This window comes from Pungitius pungitius, chromosome 12 (assembly GCF_949316345.1).
Source record: "Pungitius pungitius chromosome 12, fPunPun2.1, whole genome shotgun sequence".
Lineage (NCBI taxonomy): Eukaryota > Metazoa > Chordata > Actinopteri > Perciformes > Gasterosteidae > Pungitius > Pungitius pungitius.
The window spans coordinates 8,338,943-8,350,745 of NC_084911.1; the positions used below are offsets into that span (position 1 = coordinate 8,338,943).

Consider the following 11,803-nt stretch of genomic DNA (forward strand, 5'->3'; position numbering starts at 1 on the left):
CCCGTTCCGGCCCCCAGAGTCTTGTCTCTGCCCGTTCCGGCCCCCAGAGTCTTGTCTCCGCCCGTTCCGGGCCCCAGAGTCTTGTCTCCGCCCGTTCCGGGCCCCAGAGTCTTGTCTCCGCCCGTTCCGGCCCCCAGAGTCTTGTCTCCGCCCGTTCCGGCCCCCAGAGTCTTGTCTCCGCCCGTTCCGGCCCCCAGAGTCTCGTCTCCGCCCGTTCCGGCCCCCAGAGTCTCGTCTCCGCCCGTTCCGGCCCCCAGAGTCTCGTCTCCGCCCGTTCCGGCCCCCAGAGTCTCGTCTCCGCCCGTTCCGGCCCCCAGAGTCTCGTCTCCGCCCGTTCCGGCCCCCAGAGTCTCGTCTCCGCCCGTTCCGGCCCCCAGAGTCTCGTCTCCGCCCGTTCCGGCCCCCAGAGTCCAGTCTCCAGCCCCGTCCCCACGGCCCCCGACCATGACCCCTCCCTCCCACCCTCTTGGGACCGCCTGGAAGTCGGTCCTTGAAGGGGGGGTGGGGCCAGGGGTTGGGTCGGCGCCTCCCGCCACGACGACGCCGCAGCCGCACTGCTCGGCGCCCCCCGCCACGACGACGCCGCAGCCGCACTGCTCGGCGCACCCCGCCGACCCGGCAGACCCCCCGAGACCCCGAGGCCCGGTCGCCGACCCGGCAGACCCCCCGAGACCCCGAGGCCCGGTCGCCGACCCGGCAGACCCCCTGAGCACCCCACGCCCGGCCGCCGCCCCGGCAGGCCGCCGGACCATAGCTGTCGGGTCCCCACCCTCCCGCCCCTTGTCTGATTTTCATGGTTCTGCCCCCCTTTAGGACCGTCTGGAATTCGGTCCTTAAGGGGGGGGTTCTGTCACGGTTTGGTTCTGCTATGTCTTATTTTGTAGTTTTCATGTCTCTTGTGTTCCTGGGTAACTTCACTTCCTGCCTTGTCCCGTGATTGCCTGAGTGTTTCCACCTGTGTCCAATCACCTGCACCTTCCTTGTGTATTTAAGCCCTGTGTGCCAGTTGTCCTTTGTCGCGTCATTGTCTTCATGTCGACGTTCTTGTCAAGTCTGTTTTGTGTTTTCAAATCAAGGTCCCTGTTTTTGTCTGTTTTGTTTTCTCCTCCTTCCTCCCCTTTTTGGTTGGAGCGATTTTGAGTTTCGACAATTAAAGTCTTTTTATTTTTCAACTCCGCGTTTGAGTCCTCCCTTGCCCTCGCACCAGCCGTACTGACACACTCTCTGCCATACTAAGGTAGAAGATTGTTTCAGTTTTGCCAACAATCCCCTGGAGTGTATTGCAATGAATTTAACAGTTAGTCAATGTGTCAAGTCAAAACAGAGCAACGCTTCACCTTAACTCTCACACTTATAGAACACAAAAAGTATTCTCTTTGTTGCAAGTGTGGCTTACTGGCTGTAATGGAAAACCCTTTTCTGCAGCCCACCAGTACAACTACTCTACTGGTAACTTTTGAATGAACACGAGAGCTTCTTATCCCTGTAGTGAGGAAACCTTTAAACAGCAAATGTGTTTCATTATGTTCTGTCTCTCTCTAGACTATACATAATGGACGATTAAAGCAGTCTTGTTTGCTTGAACTATATTGGTGTGCAGTCATCAACACTCCGCTTTAGTAACGTTATCCCGGCCGCTCCGCGTGTGGGGTGTAACCTCTAAATCCGTCCCCGGTACAACAGTACTTCAATAAACGATCCTATTGAAGAAGACGATTTATTTCAGTATTTAATATGCTTTTTCGAAATATTTGACTCCAAAACTGGGATTTGATCACAATACACTTGCACAACGGAATCCCAGAAGGCTGCTTTTTGAAGTAAAACATAATTTATTTAATTCCAACAATACTGAACAAGCCACTACTGCCTAAACTAGCCACAACTGCTCTACAATTAAAAGTCTATAACACGGTAACAATGTAAGGTGTGTGTTTGTTTAAGGGGAGAAGCTGAAAAAATGGCGTCTGTGATTCAACGCCTGGTTGGATTTGGTGTGATTAAACTGCAGCAGGCTGCCAGGTTTGCCCAACTCCCATTGTTTCAAACAGATGTTGAATTAGTTAATTATCCATTAACTAATACAAAACTCAAATAATATCCTACAATATCAAAACACATTTGGGGGGGGGAATTGATGACAGAGTAATTTTCTATTCATAAATTCTGATAAATGAAGAAAAAAATGTGCTCCAGCAGAAGGCGCACTTTTCTTATGCAGGGTGTTGAGTTAGAATTTTTCTAACAGTTAAAGAAAATACTGCATTAAATGAACATCGATTTAATTTTAGATGCACGCTATGGAAGGATGTGGAAGGTCAGCGTGTATTCAAAGTGCATTAATTCATTAGGTGACTATCAACAGCATTCTTCAATACATCAAAGTAAGTTCTTGATGACAGTACAATGCTCTGGGAAATGATCAACAGTTTGATTAATCTATAACTGTTAGCACCGCCCAGTCTAAAGGTTTGTCAACCAAATTTAACACACTCACCACCGTTGACAAGTACAAACCCCAAACTCCTCAAATAGTGACGGTTGATCACCAGGCTTTCTGCTCACATCAATGTAAAACCCAACACGTCAGAGCAACTGCATGGTTGAAAAAGCCAGATAGTTAATTAGGATGGATCAAACAAACACAAGATTTTTATCACAGTGTTTGTGAGTAAAGTGAGGGCTAGTAACAAAAGGAACTAGTTAGTTAATAAGTAGTGGCGTTCATCGTTTGAAGCTTTGGGCCACTGACAAAGGGTCAACATTTTGAAGGTTAGTTTGGGTTTTTATTTGAGTTTTGAATTAGTTAATGGATAATTCCTGTACGGTGTGGGTTGGTCGGGCTCCGGACAGAGGAACTTGACACCAGGGTGTCACCAAATGTGTTTTTATTTAGCAGGTTCTGCTCTATAAAACCCGCCGGCGTCCAGCTCGCTCGTACTCCCTCCCTCACTTGCCCGCCTCACTGCGTTTTAAATAGGGAGGACACACACATATCAATCATCACCAGTCAATTGTTCCCACCTGGCACTGATCCCCGAGCCACTCCCCCTTTCTCCCCCCTGCAGCCGAGCTGAAACCACGGCCACCACCACAATTCCATTTCTTCAAAAAGCAGCTTTCTGGGATTACGTTGTGCAAGTTTCTTGTGATCATATCCCAGTTTTGTAGTCAAATATTTCGAAAAAGTATATGAAGGACTGCAATAAATCATTAAAACGTATCGTCACCTGTTCCATTTGTTTAAAGGTTTCGTCACTACGGGGATAAGAAGCTGTCATCTTCTCATTCAGGACAAAAGGACCTTGAAGACTGAAGTTCCTGTGACTTAGAGTCAAGAATCATGTTTTGGCAGCCATTTCTCAAGTCAATAACTGAATAGTTGAAAAACAGTTAATTTTATTATCAATGAAAAATTCGCAGTCATTGACATTAAATTTAACAACGAGACTGCATGGAAAAAAAACAAACATCCAAACATCATTTTACAACATATTTCGAGTGGACAACAGGACTGAATAGACACCAAAGCAGTCAATCTCAATTGTCTAAGGTAATCAATTTTTTAAACATTGATGATTTCCGAGAGAGAAAAGTCAATTCATGCTTCAGAGTTTTCTGATCTATCCCTCACGCTAAAATTGGAGACAGTTTTACTGAAACTAATTATTAAAATTGTGCAGCTGTATTTAAATAATTGTTATCCCATTTACTTATGAATTCATCTACTCATTTTGAATTCCCTCACGACTGACGGCACACAGCTTATGACGTGAAGGTGAGAAGACGAAGCCCACTGCTGGAGTCAGATCCAGATCCTCCTCTTTCACTCCAGGTGGAGGAGTGAAACGGAAGCGCTGTACGAGGGAAGTGAAGAAGAGGAAGAGCTCCATCTTGGCCAGACCTTCTCCAGGACACGCCCTGCGTCCTGTGAGGGAACAGCCTTTAGACAATCTGAAAGGTGTAATTTGGTATTGGAAAGAAGTGTTGGCTTGGTTCACTAACCTGCAGAGAAGGGCATGAAGGCATCTCTCTTGACAAATTTCCCGTCCTTGTCCAAGAAATGGGCAGGATTAAAGGTGCGTGGGGTCTCCCACTCACTCTCATCCCACAAAACCGATGTCAAAAGAGGAAACACGGGGGTCCCCTTGAGAAAGACACATTGATCATAATTACAATGTTTTAAAATGCAGTATGAACTAGTATCTTTAAACAGCTTTCCAGATGCACAATTCAGCATTACCTTAACAACGGTTTAACTTTTGTTTTGGGGTAAAGAGGGTTATTGTCTGATCCACATTCAGGAGCAGAAGGTGGCGGTAATGCACCAATAAGATGGATGCCAACCGCCGTAAAACAACAAAAAGAAGAAAACTGTTTACCTTTCTTATGAAATAGCCCTGAAATGTCACATCTGTGCTGGTTCGGTGAGCCGAAGCAATGGGAAGTATATTAGCAAATCTCTGTGTCTCATGGATGACAGCGTCAGCAAAGGGCAGGTTTTTCCTGTCCTCTGCCCTCACCTGACGGTCTCCAACCACCCTGCTCAGCTCTGCCTGGACCTCGTCTGGAAATGATGAAATGAATAGAAAAGACACAGTGACTAAAAACAAAGCAGGAGTTAAGCATGCTTTAATCACCAATTCTCTAGAAAGACTAAAGTGATTACTTTTGACTAAACTCCCAAGAACTAAGTCCTTTGATTGAATACAGCTCACAACACGTTGCTATTGCTCCATCAAAATGTTTGGCCCATGGTACATTTTTCCATTTTGACCAAACATTCTTTTCTGAGGTGTAACAGCATTCAAATAAGGATTACATTATGTACATGCACAATCAATCTGTAATTTAATCTAAAGTTAATTGTAGTTTCAAGTTACTGTTTGGGAGTAAATAGCAGAATTGCAATCCTAAAATACTAGCAAGAGTATAGAAGCACTCTTTTCCTATTACGGTAGCTAGCAGTATCAGTTCTGTAGAAATAGTAAAGTGATTATTTTTGACCAACTACCAAGAACCAAGTCCTTTGCAACACGTTGCTATTGCTACCTCCAAATAATTTGCCCATGAAAGAAAATTACCACATTAATGATATTGTGTAACTCTCAGACCAGTAGAACAAGTCACTTTGATGAATAAATTAATGCCTTTCCTTCAAACATTCTTTTCTGAGGTGGAACAGTATTTAAATGAAGATTACATCATGGGCAGAATGCATTTAATTGATATTTTAATCTAGAGTTAATTGAAAGGGAGCAAGAGTATAGAAAAACTCTTTTCCTATGATAGTAGCTAGCTAACTAGCTAAATCTAGCAGGGCCTCCCTGTGAAGCTAACTGTTTGTAGAGTATTTCTTTTGACCGTCAAACTCCAGATTGTTTTGTCACAGCATTTTATTCATTGTTTACTTTCAGTCAACAAATTGTCATGGATTGTAAATAAAGGAATAACCCATATATACACTATAGACACTGTAGTTTAATTTAAAATATTTCTACTTTACAGTTGGGGACTGCATCTCAGGTCTAAGCATATTACTTACCTTGAATTTGGGGATATTTGGCCATGAGCAACATAACCCATCTCAGTGTAGTTCCTGTCGTATCAGTACCAGCTGTAAAGAGGTTGCCAGCAGTAGACACCAGGTTCTCAATGTTATAGTGTGAATCCGTAATCTTCAAATCCTTAACAGGGAAGAGATTAATACTTTTTGTAGGAATATAATGGGGATGTGTTGTAAATGTGCCAAGAAAAAAACTTTTATCAAGATATCACGCTTGATTTGAATACCTCTAGCTTCTGTTTGTGTGCTAGGAACGAGTCCACAAATCCTCTGCACATCTCAACATTCAAGGTTTCTTGTAGACGTCCGATCAGCCGTTTCATTTGTTTTCGGTTTTCCGCAACGTTCCTCTTGAAACGCATCCTGTTTCTCGCCCACCGAAATATCCACGGGAACATATTGAACAACTGTTGGAGTTTAAAAGAGAATAAAAGGTCCAGCCTTTTATTTGTTATCTATTCGTCATGAAGGTACAAGGTTAAAAAACGGTCAGTGTACCACCTAGTCTGTAATTCTCATTATAACCCACAAAAGGTACATCTTAGAGTTTATTTAATGAAAAGAAACAAAGTGGTACCTGCATTGAAGAAGAACCTAAAAGCCGAACGTTGTCACCTGCTCGGGATATCATGAGATTAAACTCTTTATCACCGTATTCAAATCTGCTGCCAAAGACAATTGAAGAGATGATGTTGGAGACTGCATAATGTATTGACTTGGCATTACTGAAGGGTTGACCTATAAACAAAAAAAGAATGATGAAAAAAGAAATACCAATATGAAATTCTTGTAAAGACATAATGTTATAAAGTAGACCAGTTACCTTCATGTCTTTCAAACACGTCAATCAGATACTGAATCTCCTCAATGATTTTATTCTCTGCTGCTTTTTTGCCCATCCCAAAGTCTCTCAGGTTGGTAAGTGCAAAACGCCTCATTTCTTTCCACGATTCTCCGTTGCCAAAAATAATTCCATTTCCTAAAGAAAAATGGTAATAATCATGAGAAATTATTTCAACTATAATAAATTCAGGTTACAATATTCAGAGGTACAGAGGGTCTATTCTATTCTATTAAAGCTGTATACTATCAGCTGTGAGATGTTAAAATTGTGATTGAATCAAATGTGGGTGTCCCCTAAACCAGTGTTTCTCAACTGGTGGGTCGGGACCCACTAGTGGGTCGGTCGCGGACCCGTTTGTAGTGGGTCGCGGGCCTTTTCATGGGAAAATTAAAATAAATAAATAAATAAATCATCCAGTGATTTTATTTTGAAGGGACTTGCAGCGGAGTTTCGTCTTTTTTTCCGGCTCGTCCGTCCATGTTTTCGGTCAGCGCGGCAATTAGAACTCCTCCCCCTCCCCCCCCCCCCCCCGTTGACCGATCTAATTGGGTCACGGCTTGTCATTAAGGGGTAAAGGTGGGTCCCGGAGCCAGACAAGTTGAGAACCACTGCCCTAAACCATCTTAAAGTATGAGTGAGTATTACTTAAATCAGCTAGGTAATATTTACTTTGTTCACCACTAAAGTCATGGTTAACCGGACTGATATGTTTCTCTCCAAACTCCACAGCATGGTTAACCAGTGCCTCCTTCACGGTCTTGTATCCAGCCAGAACCACCACTTTCTGGGGTCCAAGGTACACCGTGAACACTGATCCATATTTCTTGGAAAGCTATGAAAGACAAGAAGCAGTAATTATAACAATTTTAAAAAGCCATATTTAAAGCACTACATTAGTCTCCACAGATAGAAAAACAACAAATCAGTTTCAAGTGCACTTATTCCAGTACTGCCTTAAAAAAAATACTCATTTTTCTAGTATATTATCTAATATTACATACAGTGTGATTCTTTCATTTTCTGCAAAACACAAACCTGCTGTCGACCATTTTTTACTTTTAACCTTTGCCTATATAATGGTAATAATATCAAGCTGCAGTAAATTGACAAAACATGTTATATCCAACAGTACAATCATCAACTCTAATCAAATATGAATTAAATATCCCATTCCTAAAACAATACATATACAAAAGTTTCTAAATGCCTTCCAAAAGAGAGAGATAGCTGAGAGGAGCACTATATATTGAGTGGTCTTTCATGCGTTTAGGCAGGGTTGTACTGATTTTACCTTTCAGTCCCAATGCTGCCGTTTATTTAATAAGTTGAAACTGGGATCAAATCCACGGGTGATTCCACACTTTCAACAGCAGTGTATGTTCAGTTTATAGCCAATTTTGTATTGCTTTCTTACCTCATAAAGTGTACTGTGAAGTGACTTATGATTTAGCTGAAAGAAATTGCCAAACAGGGGCAGTGGTCTCGGTCCTGGAAGCTCCTTCCTCTTCCGATCAAAGTTGGTAAAAAATACATACAAGACAAGTAGGATCCCAGCAGTTACCAGTAGAGTAGTTGTACTGGTAGGCTGCAGAAAAAGGTTTTCCATCACAGCAAGTAAGCCACACTTGCAACAAAGAGAATCCTTTTTGTGATCTATAAGTGTGAGAGTTAAGGTGAAGCTTTGCTCTGTTTTAACTTGACACATGTACATCCCCTGAATTTGCTAGTAGTTAATGATCAACTTAAATTCATTGCAATACACTCCAGGGGACTGTTGGCAAAACTGCAACAATCTTCTACCTTAGTATGGAAGAGAGTGTGCTCTTAGATAAGGGAAACATGGTGATCTGGGTCATCTGATAGTCCAAAAGATCATGGTCTCCATCCAAGGCCAAAGACCAGCACCTGTGTTTTACCCGGAGGTAAAAAAAATATATACATATATATATATATATATTTAAAGAATATAAATAAAACACAGCTGGACAAGGCTTTGATATCACAAGTTTTTGTTTATTTTTTATCTTTCTTAAATAATTTGCACAGAACAAACAAGACTGGGAAAGATCCTGGCAACAGGTCAAGATAAAATCTAAAAACATTTTTGCAGATGTGTGCTAATGACTTAAGTGTCAAATACACACTTTAGTGCATTTATTTACAATTTCGGCATATAAAACGCAAAGTGCCATATAGAGCACTGTGGGATGGTGAGAACTTTGTGCTGGTCCGATCTGTCCCCACTATCTCGTGGTTCAGAAATGGGAATCATGGTGCAGGAAGAAACGCCGGTGAATGGAACTTTATATATTGCCCTCATCACGTTTACAATTGTTCACATCTCAGTGCGCAGTTCCCCCCCCCCTATGTAAGAGCCATATTTGCAAAGATATTGATGAGGATTTCGCCACTAACTTGACAGTCACGAAGCTAAACTGCACGAGGTGCTAGCTTATTTTAGGTGCTTCAGCATGGAAATGCTGTTAAGACGTGGTGCTTAAGAATGCGAGCACAGATATTGACTTGTATTACTCGTATAATACTCGTACTCGGGAGAAGTGCTTTATCCGTACCCGATACTCGTTACAACCGAGTATCCGGCTCAACTCTAGGAAGTATATTAGCAAATCTCTGTGTCTCATGGATGACAGCGTCAGCAAAGGGCAGGTTTTTCCTGTCCTCTGCCCTCACCTGACGGTCTCCAACCACCCTGCTCAGCTCCGCCTGGACCTCGTCTGGAAATGACCAAATAAATAGAAAAGACACGGTGACTAAAAACAAAGCAGCAGTTAAGCATTCTTTAAACGTGATTATTTTTTTAATTTATTTTTTCATATATACACTCTAGACACAGTAGTTTAAGTTGAAATATTTCAACTTTACAGTTGGGGACTGCATCTCAGGTCTAAGCAAATTACTTACCTTGAATTTGGGGATATTTGGCCATGAGCAACAGAACCCATCTCAGTGTAGTTCCTGTCGTATCAGTACCAGCTGTAAAGAGGTTGCCAGCAGTAGACACCAGGTTCTCAATGTTATAGTGTGAATCCGTAATCTTCAAATCCTTAACAGGGAAGAGATTAATACTTTTTGTAGGAATATAATGGGGATGTGTTGTAAATGTGCCAAGAAAAAACTTTTATCAAGATATCACGCTTGACTTGAATACCTCAAGCTTCTGTTTGTGTGCTAGGAACGAGTCCACAAATCCTCTGCACATCTCAACATTCAAGGTTTCTTGTAGACGTCCGATCAGCCGTTTTATTTGTTTTCTGCAACGTTCCTCTTGAAACGCATCCTGTTTCTCGCCCATCGAAATATCCACGGGAACATATTGAACAACTGTTGGAATTTAAAGAGAATAAAAGGTTCAGCATTTTATTTATTATCTATTTATCATGAAGGTACAGTTAAAAAACGGTCAGTATGCCACCTAGTCTGTCATTCTCATTATAACCCACAAAAGGTACATCTTATAGTTTATTTAATGAAAAGAAACAAAGTGGTACCTGCATTGAAGAACCTGCAAGCGGAATGTTTTCATTTGCTCGGGATACCATGAGTTTAAACTCTTCATCACCGTATTCAAATCTGCTGCCAAAGACAATTGAAGAGATGATATTGGAGACTGCTTAATGTATTGACTTGGCATTACTGAAGGGTTGACCTATGAAGAAAAAACGAATGAAGTAAAAAAGAAATTCCAATATGAAATTCTTGTGAAGACATAATGCTATAAAGGAGACTAGTTACCTTCATGTCTTTCAAACACATCGCTCAGATACTGAATCTCCTCAATGATTTTATCCTCTGCTGCTTTTTTGCCCATCCCAAAGTCTCTCAGGTTGCTCAGAGCAAAACGCTTCATTTCTTTCCATGATTCCCCGGTGCCAACTAAGATTCCATTCCCTGAAGTGAAATAAAGTACTTTTGTCAAACGTTATTTAGACAAAAACATATATTCTCATGTTGGATATTTTAAGGAATATTTCAGTAAAAAGTTCAATGATGAACGTCAAAGGTCATACATGACAGCATATTTAAGCAATGAGGTAACAAGGGGCTGTTCTTAATCCACTCAGCGTCGGGCATAACACCCTTGATGTGTAATAATATTGAAGATCAAGTACTGCCTCAAGTACCCTTTTGCTTTCATAATACGGTTACCAGCGACATTATAAATATGCAGGTATTTACTAATTATCAGCTCAAAATAGTTGAAGCCACCAAACGTTGTGTATCACATTTCAGTAGTCAGAGCGTGCAGAGGCCTGTTTCAATACTACGAGCAAACATCTAGGTCTATCTACTAGTCTACTATTTATCTGGACATTGGTTCCCCTGTTGCTTTGCCACCCAGCTCAACAACCTTTCTTCAGGTCTGTTCTTGCTAAGGATTTTGTTCAGACAAAGACGTCTCTACAACTATTGGATGAAATTAAATGAAATTCTATTACAGTGGTCAACTTTGAGCTGTGTTATGTTAACATTGTCATTAACTCAAATGTGGGTGTTGCCTAAACCATCTAATAGTAGGAGTAAATGTTACTTAAATCAGCTTGGTAATACTTACTTTGTTCACCGCTGAAGTCATGGCTAGACGGACTGATATATCTCTCTCCAAACTCCACAGCATAGTTAACCAGTGCCTCCTTCACGGTCTTGTATCCAGCTAGAATCACCACTTTCTGGGATCCAAGGTACACTGTGAACACCAATCCGTATTTCTTGGAAAGCTATGAAACACAAGCAGTAATCATTACAACCTACAATAAAATATGGAATATTTAAATTGCCAGAACATAACTCTGAACTCCCAACATGGAAAAAGAAGACAGAAACACCTCATGTTAGTTCCAGGAGCACATTTTCCAATTCAATTCCAATTTTTCCAAAAAAAATAGGTAGTGATGTCATTGTAGGATATTAAAAATTAATGTACCACCAGGTTCATAAATTAAGTATAAATAAAATGCATCTAGTGTACACCAAAATACAACCATGATTCTGGAGATGTGTATTCAATAAAGTGATGGGAATGTTGTAAAACCACTCATTTTTAAACTGTAATCAATACAATAATACCAATGTACAGTTATGATTGTATTCAATGTAATGTAATCTACCAAAATGCAAATGTAATACTTGATAGCACCATAACTGAAATTGACTGAGACATTAAAAATCCAAGTTCGCTGTTTGAGACAACAGACATAGTCTAGGATGAAACGACTGTCCTGTGGCCTATTGGGTGTAGAGGCCAGCACTCCTCAGCTGAGATGTTATTTTTAGCACAACCCCTTTTCCTTTATTAAATACTTTTTTTAACTGTTTCAGTTAACTGTTCATTCCAAGATGTCTTCCGTCTGTCTGGTGTTTCTTCATTTTTTGAA

At 41.3% G+C, this 11,803-nt stretch overlaps 2 protein-coding genes across 2 annotated transcripts; both read right to left on the reverse strand.

The window, feature by feature from the left end:
- Positions 1–3,524: 3,524 nt before the first annotated feature.
- Positions 3,525–8,126, reverse strand: LOC119219938 (cytochrome P450 2K1-like). The gene is made up of 9 exons (XM_062566002.1): positions 7,825–8,126; positions 7,080–7,242; positions 6,390–6,545; positions 6,144–6,304; positions 5,794–5,973; positions 5,546–5,687; positions 4,383–4,567; positions 4,006–4,147; positions 3,525–3,928 (listed from the first exon to the last, which is right to left on the reverse strand). The coding sequence occupies exons 1-9, from the start codon at positions 8,119–8,121 to the stop codon at positions 3,726–3,728; spliced, it is 1,629 nt and encodes a 542-aa protein (XP_062421986.1). The 5' UTR covers positions 8,122–8,126; the 3' UTR covers positions 3,525–3,725.
- An 852-nt stretch (positions 8,127–8,978) lies between these two features.
- On the reverse strand, positions 8,979–9,815 carry LOC119220552 (cytochrome P450 2K1-like). The gene is made up of 3 exons (XM_062566012.1): positions 9,580–9,815; positions 9,333–9,474; positions 8,979–9,145 (listed from the first exon to the last, which is right to left on the reverse strand). The coding sequence occupies exons 1-3, from the start codon at positions 9,721–9,723 to the stop codon at positions 8,994–8,996; spliced, it is 438 nt and encodes a 145-aa protein (XP_062421996.1). The 5' UTR covers positions 9,724–9,815; the 3' UTR covers positions 8,979–8,993.
- Positions 9,816–11,803: the final 1,988 nt, after the last annotated feature.